At 55.7% G+C, this 17,474-nt stretch overlaps 1 protein-coding gene across 3 annotated transcripts; it reads left to right on the forward strand.

The window, feature by feature from the left end:
• Nucleotides 1-437: 437 nt before the first annotated feature.
• Nucleotides 438-3,859, forward strand: PLPPR2 (phospholipid phosphatase related 2). 3 transcript variants are annotated; one of them, XM_075577536.1, is made up of 3 exons: nucleotides 438-648; nucleotides 3,017-3,128; nucleotides 3,719-3,859. In XM_075577536.1, the coding sequence occupies exons 1-3, from the start codon at nucleotides 472-474 to the stop codon at nucleotides 3,775-3,777; spliced, it is 348 nt and encodes a 115-aa protein (XP_075433651.1). In that variant the 5' UTR covers nucleotides 438-471; the 3' UTR covers nucleotides 3,778-3,859. The 3 variants fall into 3 exon arrangements, with proteins under 3 accessions (XP_075433651.1, XP_075433650.1, XP_075433649.1); XM_075577535.1 differs by having other exon boundaries at nucleotides 3,017-3,137; nucleotides 3,719-3,842; XM_075577534.1 differs by having other exon boundaries at nucleotides 3,017-3,173; nucleotides 3,719-3,825.
• The last annotated feature ends 13,615 nt before the right edge of the window (nucleotides 3,860-17,474 follow it).

The raw sequence follows: 17,474 nt of genomic DNA on the forward strand, positions 1-17,474 counted from the left end.
ACACACTACTACACCATGCCATGTATACATAGCACAGGTACAGCGCGGGCAGCGGCAGTGCCAGCCTCCCCCTCACACACTACTACACCATGCCATGTATACACAGCACAGGTACAGCGCGGGCAGCAGCAGTGCCAGCCTCCCCCTCACACACACTACTACACCATGCCATGTATACACAGCACAGGTACAGCGCGGGCAGCGGCAGTGCCAGCGTCCCCCTCTCACACACTACTACACCATGCCATGTATACACAGCACAGGTACAGTGCGGGCAGCGGCAGTGCCAGCCTCCCCCTCACCACACACTACTACACCATGCCATGTATACACAGCACAGGTACAGCGCGGGCAGCGGCAGTGCCAGCCTCCCCCTCACACACACTACTACACCATGCCATGTATACACAGCACAGGTACAGCGCGGGCAGCGGCAGTGCCAGCCTCCCCCTCACACAGTGGGTATTACAGATGTACGTTACCCTGGTGCTGCGGGTGAAGGGGTCCCGCCTGGTGAAGCCCTCCCTGTGCCTCGCGCTCCTGGGCCCCTCCTGGCTCCTCTCCGTGCTGCGCGTGGCTGAGTATCGCAACCACTGGTCGGACGTCCTCGCGGGGACGGTCACCGGGGCGGCCATCGCTGTGTTCCTGGTGAGAGGGGGGGTGGGGGGGGGTTGGAGAGGAGGAGGGGGGGATTGGAGAGGAGGAGGGGGGGGATTGGAGAGGAGGAGGGGGGGATTGGAGAGGAGGAGGGGGGATTGGAGAGGAAGAGGGGGGATTGGAGAGGAGGAGGAGGGGAGGATTGGAGAGGAGGAGGAGGAGGGGGGGATTGGAGAGGATGAGGAGGGGGGGATTGGAGAGGAGGAGAAGGGGAGGATTGGAGAGGAGGAGGAGGAGGAGGGGGGGGATTGGAGAGGAGGGGAGGATTGGAGAGGAGGAGGAGGGGAGGATTGGAGAGGAGGAGGAGGGGAGGATTGGAGAGGAGGAGGAGGGGAGGATTGGAGAGGAGGAGGAGGGGGGATTGGAGAGGAGGAGGAGGGGAGGATTGGAGAGGAGGAGGAGGGGGGGATTGGAGAGGATGAGGAAGGGGGATTGGAGAGGATGAGGAAGGGGGATTGGAGAGGAGGAGGGGGTAGAGGAGGAGGAGTAGGGGGGGTTGGAGAGGAGGAGCAGTGGGGTTGGAGAGGAGGAGCAGGGGGGTTGGAGAGGTGGAGGAGTAGGGGGGTTGGAGAGGAGGAGGAGGAGTAGGGGGGTTGGAGAGGAGGAGGAGCAGGGGGGTTGGAGAGGAGGAGGGGGAATTGGAGAGGAGGAGGGGGAATTGGAGAGGAGGAGGAGGGGAGATTGGAGAGGAGGAGGGGGGATTGGAGATGAGGAGGAGGGGAGATTGGAGAGTAGGAGGAGGGGGGGATTGGTGAGGAGGACAGGGGGGATTGGAGAGGAGGACAGGGGGGGATTGGAGAGGAGGACAGGGGGGGATTGGAGAGGAGGGGGAGTGGGGGATTGGAGAGGAGGAGGGGAGTTGGAGAGGAGGAGGGGGGGTTGGAGAGGAGGAGGGGGGGGGTTGGGGAGGAGGAGGGGGGTTGAGGAAGAGGGGGGTTACAGAGGAGGAGGGGTTTACAGAGGAGGAGGAGGGGTGTAAAGGGGAGGAGGAGGGGGATTACAGAGGAGGAGGGAGTAGAGAGGAGGAGGGGGGGTAGAGAGAGGAGGAGGGGGGATTACAGAGGAGGGGGTAGGGCGGAGAAGGGAGGATTACAGAGGAGGAGGAGGGGGATTACAGAGGAGTAGGAGGGAGAGATGAGGGGGGATTACAGAGGAGGAGGGGGGAGAGATGAGGGGGGATTACAGAGGAGGAGGGGGGAGAGATGAGGGGGGATTACAGAGGAGGAGGGGGGAGAGATGAGGGGGGATTACAGAGGAGGAGGAGGGGGGATTACAGAGGAGTAGGAGGGAGAGATGAGGGGGATTACAGAGGAGGAGTAGGGGGGATTACAGAGGAGTAGGAGGGAGAGATGAGGGGGGATTACAGAGGAGGAGGAGGGGATTATAGAGGAGGAGGGGGGAGAGATGAGGGGGATTACAGAGGAGGAGGAGGGGGGATTACAGAGGAGGGGAGAAGGGAGGATTACAGAGGAGAGGGGGTAGAGAGGAGGGTGGGGATTACAGAGAAGGGGGGATTACAGAGGAGGAGGGGGATTACAGAGGAGGAGGAGGGGGGATTACAGAGGAGGAGGGGGATTACAGAGGAGGAGGAGGGGGGATTACAGAGGAGGAGGGGGATTACAGAGGAGGAGGAGGGGGGATTACAGAGGAGGAGGGGGATTACAGAGGAGGAGGAGGGGGGATTACAGAGGAGGAGGGGGATTACAGAGGAGGAGGAGGGGGGGATTACAGAGGAGGGGGGGGGAGAGATGAGGGGGGATTACAGAGGAGGAGGAGGGGGGATTACAGAGGAGGGGGGGGGAGAGATGAGTGGGGATTACAGAGGAGGAGGAGGGGGGATTACAGAGGAGGAGGAGGGGGGATTACAGAGGAGGAGGAGGGGATTACAGAGGAGGAGGAGGGGGGATTACAGAGGAGGAGGAGGGGGGATTACAGAGGAGGAGGAGGGGGGATTACAGAGGAGGAGGAGGGGGGAGGATTACAGAGGAGGAGGAGGGGGGATTACAGAGGAGGAGGAGGGGGGAGGATTACAGAGGAGGAGGAGGGGGGATTACAGAGGAGGAGGAGGGGGGATTACAGAGGAGGAGGAGGGGGATTACAGAGGAGGAGGAGGGGGGATTACAGAGGAGGAGGAGGGGGGATTACAGAGGAGGAGGAGGGGGATTACAGAGGAGGAGGAGGGGGGAGGATTACAGAGGAGGAGGAGGGGGATTACAGAGGAGGAGGAGGGGGGATTACAGAGGAGGAGGAGGGGGGATTACAGAGGAGGAGGGGGGTAGAGAGGAGGGAAGGAGAGGTTTAAAGAGAACATGGAGAGTGTGTTAGGACGGCAGTCTCTGATTGGCTGCTCCTGTGTCAGGTGACCTGCGTGCTGAATAATTTCGGGAGCTCAGGCGCACAACTGAGACGCCCCTTGAGGAGCCGGAGGGAGACCCCGTCACAGCACGGCCCGCACCCCATACACGTGAAAAGTCAGTGTGGTAACGAGGGGAAAACGGGAGTTAATGGGTTAAAGGGTCAGTCCCACGTATGGGGCAAAAGTGACCTAATGACAGGGACGTGTGTAATGGGTTAAAGGGTCAGTCCCACGTAGGGGCAAAGTGACCTAATGACAGGGACGTGTTTAATGGGTTAAAGGGACAGCCCAACGTAGGGGCAAAGTGACCTGATGACAGGGGCGTGTGTAATGGGTTAAAGGGTCAGTCCCACATAGGGGCAAAGTGACCTAATGACGGGGGGCGTGTGTAATGGGTTAAAGGGACAGTCCCACGTAGGGGAAAAGTGACCTAATGACGGGGGCGTGTGTAATGGGTTAAAGGGTCAGTCCCACGTAGGGGCAAAGTGACCTAATGACAGGGACTTGATTAATGGGTTAAAGTGTCAGTCCCACGTAGGGGCAAAGTGACCTAATGACAGGGACGTGGTTAATAGGTTAAAGGGTCAGTCCCACGTAGGGGCAAAGTGACCTAATGACAGGGGCGTGTGTAATGGGTTAAAGGGTCAGTCCCACGTAGGTTTAGGGACAGGATGATCTCTGTCTTGCTCTCTCTCCTTTTCACAGAGTTTCGGAGCTACTCCCCCATATGTACCGTGACCCCCCTCCCTGCCTCGTCCCCGTGACCCCAGATGTCCTGATTCCTTCCAACTGTCTGACCAGTCAAGTGTGATTGGCCCCATTACCCAGCAGAGAGTGGACAGAGTGCGGCACGTTGAGATTTCTCCACTTGCTGCCCAGACCCAACACGGAGACAGCCCTCAAACCCAACACAGAGACAGTCCTCAAACCCAACACGGAGACAGCCCTCAAACCCAACACAGAGACAGTCCTCAAACCCAACACGGAGACAGCCCTCAAACCCAACACAGAGACAGCCCTCAAACCCAACGCGGAGACAGCCCTCAAAGCCAACACGGAGACAGCCCTCAAACCCAACACGGAGACAGCTCTCAAACCCAACACAGAGACAGTCCTCAAACCCAACACGGAGACAGCCCTCAAACCCAACACAGAGACAGCCCTCAAACCCAACACGGAGACAGCCCTCAAACCCAACACAGAGACAGTCCTCAAACCCAACACGGAGACAGCCCTCAAAGCCAACACGGAGACAGCCCTCAAACCCAACACGGAGACAGCCCTCAAACCCAACACGGAGACAGCCCTCAAACCCAACACAGAGACAGCCCTCAAACCCAACACGGAGACAGCCCTCAAACCCAACACCGAGACAGCCCTCAAACCCAACACAGAGACAGTCCTCAAACCCAACACGGAGACAGCCCTCAAACCCAACACAGAGACAGTCCTCAAACCCAACACGGAGACAGCCCTCAAAGCCAACACGGAGACAGCCCTCAAACCCAACACGGAGACAGCCCCTCAAACCCAACACAGAGACAGCTCTCAAACCAACGCGGAGACAGCCCTCAAACCCAACGCGGAGACAGCCCTCAAACCCAACACGGAAACAGCCCTCAAACCCAACACGGAGACAGCCCTCAAACCCAACACGGAGACAGCCCTCAAACCCAACACGGAGACAGCCCTCAAACCCAACACGGAGACAGCCCTCAAACCCAACACGGAGACAGCCCTCAAACCCAACACGGAGACAGCCCTCAAACCCAACACAGAGCAAGCTCTCAAACCCACCACGGAGACAGCTCTCAAACCCAACACGGAGACAGCCCTCAAACCCAACATGGAGAAAGTGCTCAACCATATGACTCCTTTCCCGCCATCCGTAATGTCATTCCCATTGTATAGGGTGTTAAAAAGGGTTGCGAACCTGGCCCCATAATGCTGACCTCCACAACATTGGACTATACAGTACCACTCTCGTTAAGGGCTCAACCTGCAGAGGTTTCCAAAGCTGAGCAGAGTTGTAAGGTTTTTTTGTAATGGGATTCCTGATGGCGGCCATCTCTAAGAGGCCCGGCGCAACATGCTTCTCAATACATATTTCTCTGGCGTTGGAAACTGCAGCAGGTTTCGGATTTGGGAGGGGGGTAATATGGTAAGCTAAATGAATTTCTTATAGGGGAATATAGTTTGAGCCATTTGAGATGTGTATATATATCATCCCATCCTCTCCAGCCCGTGTCTCCCCACTGCTGGATGAAGCCTCCCCAGTGATCTCCCAGGTCCTGCGGTTACAGCCTCTCTTCTCCACGTCGCTCCCACACATTCCCTCATCCCATCCTCTCCAGCCCGTGTCTCCCCACTGCTGGATGAAGCCTCCCCTGTGATCTCCCAGGTCCTACGGTTACAGCCTCTTCTCCACGTCACTCCCACACATTCCCCCATCCTCTCCAGCCCGTGTCTCCCTGCTGCTGGATGAAGCCTCCCCAGTGATCTCCCAGGTACTGCGGTTACAGCCGCTTTTCTCCACGTTGCTCCCACACATTCCCTCATCCCATCCTCTCCAGCCAGTGTCTCCCCACTGCTGGATGAAGCCTCCCCAATGATCTCCCACGTCCTGCGGTTACAGCCTCTCTTCTCCACGTCGCTCCCACACATTCCCATCCCATCCTCTCCAGCCCGTGTCTCCCCACTGCTGGATGAAGCCTCCCCAGTGATCCCCCAGCCCCTGCGATTACAGCCTCTTCTCCACGTCGCTCCCACACACATTCCCTCATCCCATCCTCTCCAGCCTGTGTCTCCCCACTGCTGGATGAAGCCTCCCCAGTGATCTCCCAGGTCCTGCGGTTACAGCCTCTTCTCCACGTCGCCCCCACACATTCCCTCATCCCATCCTCTCCAGCCCGTGTCTCCCCACTGCTGGATGAAGCCTCCCCTGTGATCTCCCTGGTCCTGCGGTTACAGCCTCTCTTCCCCACGTCGCTCCCACACATTCCCATCCTCTCCAGCCCGGGTCTCCCCACTGCTGGATGAAGCCTCCCCAGTGATCCCCCAGCCCCTGCGATTACAGCCTCTCTTCTCCACGTTGCTCCCACACATTCCCTCATCCCATCCTCTCCAGCCCGTGTCTCCCCACTGCTGGATGAAGCCTCCCCAGTGATCTCCCAGGTCCTGTGGTTACAGCCTCTTCTCCACGTCGCTCCCACACACATTCCCATCTCCTCCTCCCATCTTACTTTGGGTCATCTTGGCCTTTTTATCTGTCTTGGAATCCAGTCGAGTTACATCTTTGCTCAACGATGGTCATTTCTTCTTGCGATATGTCCGGCCCATCGCCATTTTAATTCCTTCCCCCGCGTGATGATGTCACAGACTTGTGTTTGGTTTCGAACCCGTTTTATTCTTTTTCCCGTCTCTCCGGGTAATACCCAGCATGCATCTCTCTGTACTTCTTTACGTTGTCTGAAGATTCAGAATTATCTTCTCATTTAGGGTCCAAGTGTCACACCCATACGTGAGCGCGGGCAGGATACACGGGTCACACCCATACGTGAGCGTGGGCAGGATACATGGGTCACACCCATACGTGAACGCGGGCAGGATACACGGGTCACATCCATACGTGAGCGTGGGCAGGATACATGGGTCACACCCATACGTGAACGCGGGCAGGATACACGGGTCACATCCATACGTGTGCGCGGGCAGAATACACGGGTCACACCCATACATGAGCGCGGGCAGGATACACGGGTCACACCCATACGTGAACGCGGGCAGGATACACGGGTCACATCCATACGTGAGCGCGGGCAGGATACACGGGTCACATCCATACGTGAGCGCGGGCAGAATACATGGGTCACACCCATACGTGAGCGTGGGCAGGATACACGGGTCACACCCATACGTGAGCGCGGGCAGGATACACGGGTCACACCCATACGTGAGCGCGGGCAGGATACACGGGTCACATCCATACGTGAGCGCGGGCAGAATACACGGGTCACACACATACGTGAGCGCTGGCAGGATACACGGGTCACACCCATACGTGAGCATGGGCAGGATACACGGGTCACACCCATACGTGAGCACGGGCAGGATACAAGGGTGACATCCATCCATACGTGAACGCGGGCAGGATACACAAGTCATGCCCATAAGTGAGTGCGGGCAGGATACACAAGTCATGCCCATACGTGAGCGCGGGCAGGGTACACGGGTCACACACTTTCCTCTTGAGGCGCAGTGGGAGGTTCCCTTGTAAGATTGTCTGGTTTCTTCCTTCTCCTGGTGATTTAATTTGTAAGGTTCCCATCTTTTGTTACTCGCCGGCCGAGAGAGACACAGTCTTCAACTTCTCCTGGTCCTACCTCCAGGTCTTCGTACAGTTGACACCCTGGTTGAACAGCACTTTTATATGTCCGGCTCGCTGATACACTAAGCTACTCGCTGGCAACGTGCACACAGGGTGTTATATGATGAGTGACTGACGTTTTCTTACTTTAATGTGAAGCCGATATTTGTTTAAATGGGATTGGTGAGTGAACCACGGTTGCTGCAATACACACAAATACCACAGGGTGTCACCGTTGCCTTGTGTTACCCATCTGTGTTACCTTCTGTCTGTGTCACTGTCCCATAGCTCCCTCCTGTCTGTGTCACCCTGCGGGGGGAGGGACAGACTCCATGTCCCATAGCTCCCTCCTGTCTGTGTCACCCTGCGGGGGGAGGGACAGACTCCATGTCCCATAGCTCCCTCCTGTCTGTGTCACCCTGCGGGGGGAGGGACAGACTCCATGTCCCATAGCTCCCTCCTGTCTGTGTCACCCTGCGGGGGGAGGGACAGACTCCATGTCCCATAGCTCCCTCCTGTCTGTGTCACCCTGCGGGGGGAGGGACAGACTCCATGTCCCATAGCTCCCTCCTGTCTGTGTCACCCTGCGGGGGGAGGGACAGACTCCATGTCCCATAGCTCCCTCCTGTCTGTGTCACCCTGCGGGGGGAGGGACAGACTCCATGTCCCATAGCTCCCTCCTGTCTGTGTCACCCTGCGGGGGGAGGGACAGACTCCATGTCCCATAGCTCCCTCCTGTCTGTGTCACCCTGCGGGGGGAGGGACAGACTCCATGTCCCATAGCTCCCTCCTGTCTGTGTCACCCTGCGGGGGGAGGGACAGACTCCATGTCCCATAGCTCCCTCCTGTCTGTCACCCTGCGGGGGGAGGGACAGACTCCATGTCCCATAGCTCCCTCCTGTCTGTGTCACTGTGTCACCCTGCGGGGGGAGGGACAGACTCCATGTCCCATAGCTCCCTCCTGTCTGTGTCACTCTGCGGGGGGAAGGGACAGACTCCATGTCCCATAGCTCCCTCCTGTCTGTGTCACTGTGTCACCCTGCGGGGGGGAGGGACAGACTCCATGTCCCATAGCTCCCTCCTGTCTGTGTCACTGTGTCACCCTGCGGGGGGAGGGACAGACTTCATGTCCCATAGCTCCCTCCTGTCTGTGTCACTGTGTCACCCTGCGGGGGGAGGGACAGACTCCATGTCCCATAGCTCCCTCCTGTCGGTGTCACCCTGCGGGGGGAGGGACAGACTCCATGTCCCATAGCTCCCTCCTGTCTGTGTCACCCTGCGGGGGGAGGGACAGACTCCATGTCCCATAACTCCCTCCTGTCTGTGTCACTGTGTCACCCTGCGGGGGGAGGGACAGACTCCATGTCCCATAGCTCCCTCCTGTCTGTGTCACTCTGCGGGGGGAAGGGACAGACTCCATGTCCCATAGCTCCCTCCTGTCTGTGTCACTCTGCGGGGGGAAGGGACAGACTCCATGTCCCATAACTCCCTCCTGTCTGTGTCACTGTGTCACCCTGCGGGGGGAGGGACAGACTCCATGTCCCATAGCTCCCTCCTGTCTGTGTCACTGTGTCACCCTGCGGGGGGAGGGACAGACTCCATGTCCCATAGCTCCCTCCTGTCTGTGTCACTGTGTCACCCTGCGGGGGGAGGGACAGACTCCATGTCCCATAGCTCCCTCCTGTCGGTGTCACCCTGCGGGGGGAGGGACAGACTCCGTGTCCCATAGCTCCCTCCTGTCGGTGTCACCCTGCGGGGGGAGGGACAGACTCCATGTCCCATAGCTCCCTCATGTCTGTGTCACTGTGTCACCCTGCGGGGGGAGGGACAGACTCCATGTCCCATAGGTCCCTCCTGTCTGTGTCACTGTGTCACCCTGTGGGGGGAGGGACAAACCCCATGTCCCATAGCTCCCTTCTGTCTGTGTCACTGTGTCACCCTGCGGGGGAGGGACAGACTCCATGTCCCATAGCTCCCTCCTGTCTGTGTCACTGTGTCACCCTGCGGGGGAGGGACAGACTCCATGTCCCATAGCTCCCTTCTGTCTGTACACAATGAATCCAGGTAATTTAATGCATTGTTTTATATGGAGTCCTCTGGTCTGACTTTTACACATTGGAACAACTGTAATATTTGCTGAGTCGTATCACAAACTAATGTATTTAATTAAAATTGATATTATAAGAGAATCTCTTTTTTAATTTTTTATATTTTATTGTTTGGTGTTAGTGTGTGTCAGGGTATTAATGAGTTTGTATTAGTGTGTCTCGGTGTGTGTATATGTACGTATGGCTGTATCTCTGTGTGTATATGTGCATACGACTATCTCTGTGTGTGTATATCTGCGTTTGGCTGTATTTTTTATGCATGTCTTTATTTATATAGCGCCATTAGTGTACATAGTGCGTCACAGCAGTAATACACGTGGTAATCATATAAATAATAATACAAATAACACATAAAGGGGAGAAGTGCTTCAGACATAAAACATTTAGGTAAAGGAGACCCTGCTCCGAAGAGCTTACAATCTAATTGGTAGGTAGGTGAACGTACAGAGACAGTAGGAGGGCGTTCAGGTAAGTGCGTCTGCAGGGGCCAAGGTTAATGTATGAGGTTAATTATCAGCCACGGAGCTACTGTACTCATGTGCTTCTTTAAGCAGGTGTGTTTTGAGGTGGGTCTTAAAGGTGGAGAGAGGGTGTTAGTCGGATATTGAGGGGAAGGGCATTCCAGAGGTGCGGGGCTGTCAGTCTTTGTGTGTATGTGCTTATGGCTGTATCTCTCTGTATATGTGCTTATGGCTGTATCTGTGTATATGTGTGCATGGCTGTATCTGTGTGTATGTGTGCATGGCTGTATCTGTGTGTGTATATGTGTTTATATGAATGTACAGCTGTTTCTCTGTGTGTATATGTGTATGGCTGTGTCTGTGTCTGTGTGTACGTATGGCTGTATCTGTGTGTGTGTGTGTGTGTGTGTGTGTGTATGTGTTTATGAGTGTACAGCTGTTTGTGTGTATGTGTATGGCTGTATCTGTGTGTGTGTGTGTGTGTATGTGTGTGTGTATGTGCGTACGGCTGTATGTCTGTCTGTGTATATGTGCATATGACTGTATCTCTATGTGTGTGTATATGTGCGTACAGCTGTATCTCTATGTGCATATGGCTGTATCTCTGTGTGTGTGTGTGTGTGTGTATGTGCGTGTGACTTCTCCGTGTGTGTATATGTGCATAGAGCTGTATCTGTATGTATATGAACGTGTGGCTGTAGCTGTATATGTGAAAATGGCTGTATCCCCATGTATATATGGGTATGGTTGTATCTCTGTGTGTGTATATGAGCGTATGGCTGGATCTTCATATATGTGCTGTATCTGTGTGTATATGTGCTTTCTTTCAGGGGAGAGAGAGATGGGGGGGAGAGAGAGAGATGGGGGGGAGAGAGAGATTGGGGGGAGAGAGAGAGATGGGGGGGAGAGAGAGATGGGGGGGAGAGAGAGATGGGGGGAGAGAGTGATGGGGGGGAGAGAGTGATGGGGGGGAGAGAGAGATGGGGGGGGAGAGAGATATGGGGGGGGAGAGCGATGGGGGGGAGAGAAAGAGATGGGGAGGGGAGAGAGATGGGGAAGGGAGAGAGATGGGGAGAGAAAGGACGATGGGGAGACAGAGAGAATTAGAGAGGAAGAGCAGAGACATGCAGTGGAAGGGGTTGAATGGTAGAGAGAGACAGATGGCTACAGAGAGATAGGAGAAGGAGGAAGAAGAGAGGAAATGGGTGGAGGGAGAGAGGTGGGGAGGGAGAGAAATGATAGAGAAGGAGCGGCTCAGTGAGTAAAGACACTGACTGCCACTCAGTTTGGAGCAGGGGAACCTGGGAGAAGGAGCGGCTCAGCGAGTAAAGACACTGACTGACACTGAGTGTGAAGCAGGGGAACCTGGGAGAAGGAGCGGCTCAGTGAGTAAAGGCACTGACTGGCACTGAGTGTGAAGCAGGGGAGCCTGGGAGAAGGAGCGGCTCAGTGAGTAAAGACACTGACTGGCACTGAGTGTGAAGCAGGGGCACCTGGGAGAAGGAGCGGCTCAGTGAGTAAAGACACTGACTGGCACCGAGTGTGAAGCAGGGGATCCTGGGAGAAGGAGCGGCTCAGTGAGTAAAGACACTGACTGGCACCAAGTGTGAAGCAGGGGAACCTGGGAGAAGGAGCGGCTCAGTGAGTAAAGACACTGACTGGCACCGAGTGTGAAGCAGGGGAACCTGGGAGAAGGAGCGGCTCAGTGAGTAAAGACACTGACTGGCACCGAGTGTGAAGCAGGGGAACCTGGGAGAAGGAGCGGCTCAGTGAGTAAAGACACTGACTGGCACCGAGTGTGAAGCAGGGGAACCTGGGAGAAGGAGCGGCTCAGTGAGTAAAGACACTGACTGGCACTGAGTGTGAAGCAGGGGAACCTGGGAGAAGGAGCGGCTCAGTGAGTAAAGACACTGACTGGCACTGAGAGTGAAGCAGGGGAGCCTGGGAGAAGGAGCGGCTCAGTGAGTAAAGACACTGACTGGCACTGAGTGTGAAGCAGGGGATCCTGGGAGAAGGAGCGGCTCAGTGAGTAAAGACACTGACTGGCACTGAGTGTGAAGCAGGGGATCCTGGGAGAAGGAGCGGCTCAGTGAGTAAAGACACTGACTGGCACTGAGTGTGAAGCAGGGGAACCTGGGAGAAGGAGCGGCTCAGTGAGTAAAGACACTGACTGGCACTGAGTGTGAAGCAGGGGAACCTGGGAGAAGGAGCGGCTCAGTGAGTAAAGACACTGACTGGCACTGAGAGTGAAGCAGGGGAACCTGGGAGAAGGAGCGGCTCAGTGAGTAAAGACACTGACTGGCACTGAGTGTGAAGCAGGGGAACCTGGGAGAAGGAGCGGCTCAGTGAGTAAAGACACTGACTGGCACTGAGTGTGAAGCAGGGGATCCTGGGAGAAGGAGCGGCTCAGTGAGTAAAGACACTGACTGGCACTGAGTGTGAAACAGGGGAACCTGGGAGAAGGAGCGGCTCAGTGAGTAAAGACACTGACTGGCACTGAGTGTGAAGCAGGGGATCCTGGGAGAAGGAGCGGCTCAGTGAGTAAAGACACTGACTGGCACTGAGTGTGAAGCAGGGGCACCTGGGAGAAGGAGCGGCTCAGTGAGTAAAGACACTGACTGGCACCGAGTGTGAAGCAGGGGATCCTGGGAGAAGGAGCGGCTCAGTGAGTAAAGACACTGACTGGCACCGAGTGTGAAGCAGGGGAACCTGGGAGAAGGAGCGGCTCAGTGAGTAAAGACACTGACTGGCACTGAGTGTGAAGCAGGGGAACCTGGGAGAAGGAGCGGCTCAGTGAGTAAAGACACTGACTGGCACTGAGTGTGAAGCAGGGGAGCCTGGGAGAAGGAGCGGCTCAGCGAGTAAAGACACTGACTAGCACCGAGTGTGAAGCAGGGGAACCTGGGAGAAGGAGCGGCTCAGTGAGTAAAGACACTGACTGGCACCGAGTGTGAAGCAGTAGACCCTGGTTCAATTCCCGGTGTCGGCTCCTTGTGACCTTGGGTAAGTCACTTTATCTCCCTGTGCCTCAGGCACTAAAAACATAGATTGTAAGCTCCACGGGGCAGGGACCTGTGTCTGCAAAATGTCTCTGTAAAGCGCTACGTATAACTAGCTATACAAGAACCTGCAAAAGAAGTATCTGGGCGCTCTCTCACTGGATCTTATGAATATATAAAAGGATGGATACTACCTTCTCAAAGGGTAAATAAACCCCTTGAGTTGACGTCTCTCTTTGGTGCTCAAACCCCTTTGAGGACCTATCCGGGATCCTTAGTAGAGAGAAAACAAGAAAAGAATGGGGGAGCACAGGGTGAGAGGAAGACTATGACACTCTTCAATAGGTGCAAATAAATAGTCATGCAATGATGTCTGTGGAATAATAACACGCTTTCTAATGGGTGTGCAGGACTACGCACAGGATAGGGAATGGAAAATATATACAAATAAACACTCACACGGGCCTGTGTTAGCCCCCAAATTGTACTGGTGCCTTTATCCTCGTTGTAGTGATATCACTATCTCTTACTCCCTCTCCCTTACTCTCACTCTCTCCTGTTCTCTTCTCTCCATCTGCCCCTCCCTTTCATCCACTCGGCTTCTCTTCACTCTGCTGTTCCCCCATCCCTCTGCTGTCCCTCACTTACTCTCATTCTGTCTCCCTATTATTCACTCTGTTATTCACTCTCTGTATCTGTTCCTCCCTCTTTCTGTCCCTTACTCTCTCACACACTTTCTCTCTCACTCTCCCTTACTCATGCTCTCCCTTACTCTCTCTCCCTTACTCTCTGTCTCTCTCTCCCTTACTCATGCTTTCCCTTACTCTCTCTCGCTCACACTCTCCCTTACTCTCTCTCGCTCACACTCACCCTTACTCTAACACACTCTCTCCCTTACCCTCTCTCTCCCTTTCTCTCTCTCTCTTACACTCTCTCCCTTACCCTCCATTTCCCTTACTCACTCTCTCACACACTCTCTCTCTTACTCACTCTCTCCCTTACTCACTCTCTTACTCTCTCACACACTCTCCCTTACCCTCTCTCCCTTACTCACTCTCTCTTACTCTCTCTCACACTCTCTCCCTTACCCACTCTTTCACACACTCTCTCTCTTACTCACTCTCCCTTACTCTCTCTCTCTTATACTCTCTTCCTTACCCTCTCTCTCCCTTACTCACTCTTTCACACACTCTCTTACTCACTCTCCCTTACTCACTCTTACACTCTCTCACACACTCTCCCTTACTCTCTCTCTCTTACTCTCTCACACATACTCTCCTTTACCCTCTATCTCGCTTACTCACTCTCTCCCTTACTCTCTCTCCCTTACTCTCTCTCTCCCTTACACACTCTCTCTTACATTCTCTCTCGTGCTCACTCACTCTTAGTCCATGGCCGGCGAGACCGCACGGAGGAATGCGCGCGCGATCACAATGCCTTAAGGCAATTATCGTGGCCATAGACCGCGCGTGCGCGAGCACGAAGAATCCGTGTCATTTGATTCTGCGGCGAGATGGCCAGATCACATGACCGGTTCACCCAATGAGGGCGAACCAACTCCGTGACGTCACGGTCACGACCCTGACACGCCTCCCCGTCGCGTCTACGCCACAAATCACTGCAGCTAAAACGCGGGTGACATCACGAGCACGGTCGCGAGTGAGTGGACGCGGCCTTACACTCTATCTTAGACACTCTCTATCTTACACACTCTCTCTCTTAAACTCTATCTTACACTCTATCTTAGACACTCTCTATCTTACACACACTCTCTCTCTTAAACTCTCTCTTACACTCTATCTTAGACACTCTCTATCTTACACACACTCTCTCTCTTAAACTCTCTCTTACACTCTATCTTAGACACTCTCTATCTTACACATACTCTCTCTTAAACTCTCTCTTACACGCTCTCTCTCTTACACACTCTCTCTCTTACACTCTCTCTTAAACTCTATCTTACACACTCTCTCTCTCTCTTACACTCTCTCTCTTACACGCTCTCTCCTTACTCTCATCTTCCCTCCCTCCCATCTCTGCACAGCCCTCTCCCTCTTTCTCTCCTTCCCCTCTCTCTCCCATCCTCTTCCCTCACTTACTTACCCTATCACTGTCCCACCTCTCTCTGTTCCCCCCACTCCCATCCTTTCCCCTCCCTCTATCCCCCACTTCCCTCTCTCCATTCCTGGATAGGTTTATACTCGCTGTCCATGGTGCTGAATCTCCTGTGACTCAGCACAAGTGACCTCAGCGTGAATTAACTGCTCACACACGGATCAATTCCCTTCCCAGGGCATTGTGGGACATGCAGCTATATGCCTTAGCTGCAAAAGAGAGGACTGTAGTGCAACCAAGGGGTTAAACACAATGTGAAAGCAGCACAGGCAAACTCCCATAGCTCCCTCCTGTCTGTGTCACTGTGTCACTGTGTCACCCTGCGGTGGGAGGGACAGACTCCATGTCCCATAGCTCCCTCCTGTCTGTGTCACTCTGCGGGGGGGAGGGACAGACTCCATGTCCCATAGCTCCCTCCTGTCTATGTCACTGTGTCACCCTGCGGGGGGAGGGACTGACTCCATGTCCCATAGCTCCCTCCTGTCTGTGCCACTGTGTCACCCTGCGGTGGGAGGGACAGACTCCATGTCCCATAGCTTCCTCATGCCTGTGTTTACCCTGCGCTAGTAGGGACAGACTCCATGTCCCATAGCTCCCTCCTGTCTTTGTCACTGTGTCACCCTGCGGGGGGAGGGACAGACTCCATGTCCCATAGCTCCCTCCTGTCTGTGTCACTGTGTCACCCTGCAGTGGGAGGGACAGACTCCATGTCCCATAGCTCCCTCCTGTCTGTGTCACTGTGTCACCCTGCGGGGGGAGGGACAGACTCCATGTCCCATAGCTCCCTCCTGTCTGAGTCACTGTGTCACCCTGCGGGGGAGGGAAAGAATCCATGTCCCATAGCTCCCTCCTGTCTGAGTCACTGTGTCACCTTGCGGGAGAGGGAAAGACTCCATGTCCCATAGCTCCCTCCTGTCTGTGTCACCCTGTGGGGGGAGGGGCAGTCTCCATGTCCCATAGCTTCCTCCTGTCTGTGTCACTGGGTCACCCTGCGGGGGGAGAGACAGACTCTGTGTCCCATAGCTCCCTCCTGTCTGTGTCATGGGTAATCCTGCGGTGGGAGGGACAGACTCCATGTCCCATAGCTTTCCTGTATGTGTCACTGTGTCACCCTGTGGGGGGAGGGACAGACTCCATGTCCCATAGCTCCCTCCTGTCTGTGTCACTGTGTCACCCTGCGGGGGGAGGGACAGACTCCATATCCCATAGCTCCCTCCTGTCTGTGTCACTGTGTCACCCTGCGGTGGGAGGGACAGACTCCATGTCCCATAGCTCCCTCCTGTCTGTGTCACTGTGTCACCCTGCAGGGGGAGGGACAGACTCCATGTCCCATAGCTCCCTCCTGTCTGTGTCACTGGGTCACCCTGCGGTGGGAGGGACAGACTCCATGTCCCATAGCTCCCTCCTGCCTGTGTCACTGTGTCACCCTGCGGGGGGAGGGACAGACTCCATGTCCCATAGCTCCCTCCTGTCTGTGTCACCCTGCGGGGGGAGGGACAGACTCCATGTCCCATAGTTCCCTCCAGTCTGTGTCACTGTGTCACCCTGCAGGGGGGGGGGGACAGACTCCATGTCCCATAGCTCCCTCCTGCCTGTGTCACTGTGTCACCCTGCGGGGGGAGGGACAGACTCCATGTCCCATAGCTCCCTTTTGTCTGTGTCACTGGGTCACCCTGCGGTGGGAGGGACAGACTCCATGTCCCATAGCTCCCTCCGGTCTGTGTCACCCTGCGGGGGGAGGGTCAGACTCCATGTCCCATAGCTCCCTCCTGTCTGTGTCACTGTGTCACCCTGCGGGGGGAGGGACAGACTCCGTGTCCCATAGCTCCCTCCTGCCTGTGTCACTGTGTCACCCTGCGGGGGGAAGGACAGACTATGTCCCATAGCTCCCTCCTGTCTGTGTCACTGTGTCACCCTGCGGGGGGAGGGACAGACTCCGTGTCCCATAGCTCCCTCCTGTCTGTGTCACTGTGTCACCCTGCGGGGGGAGGGACAGACTCCGTGTCCCATAGCTCCCTCCTGTCTGTGTCACTGTGTCACCCTGCGGGGGGAGGGACAGACTCCATGTCCCATATCTCCCTCCTGTCTGTGTCACTGTGTCACCCTGCGGGGGGAGGGACAGACTCCGTGTCCCATAGCTCCCTCCTGCCTGTGTCACTGTGTCACCCTGCGGGGGGAAGGACAGACTATGTCCCATAGCTCCCTCCTGTCTGTGTCACTGTGTCACCCTGCGGGGGGAGGGACAGACTCCGTGTCCCATAGCTCCCTCCTGCCTGTGTCACTGTGTCACCCTGTGGGGGGAGGGACAGACTCCATGTCCCATAGCTCCCTCCTGTCTGTGTCACTGTGTCACCCTGCGGGGGGAGGGACAGACTCCGTGTCCCATAGCTCCCTCCTGCCTGTGTCACTGTG

This window comes from Ascaphus truei, chromosome 20 (assembly GCF_040206685.1).
Source record: "Ascaphus truei isolate aAscTru1 chromosome 20, aAscTru1.hap1, whole genome shotgun sequence".
Taxonomy (NCBI): Eukaryota; Metazoa; Chordata; class Amphibia; order Anura; family Ascaphidae; genus Ascaphus; species Ascaphus truei.

Excerpts from the sequence above, each read along its gene's own strand:
- PLPPR2 (XM_075577534.1), top strand. The coding sequence starts at position 472 with ATGTACGTTACCCTGGTGCTGCGGGTGAAGGGGTCCCGCCTGGTGAAG. Across the intron at positions 649-3,016 it reads CGGCCATCGCTGTGTTCCTG|GTGACCTGCGTGCTGAATAA; the intron begins GTGAGAGGGGGG and ends CTCCTGTGTCAG. Across the intron at positions 3,174-3,718 it reads GGGAGTTAATGGGTTAAAGG|AGTTTCGGAGCTACTCCCCC; the intron begins GTCAGTCCCACG and ends TCCTTTTCACAG.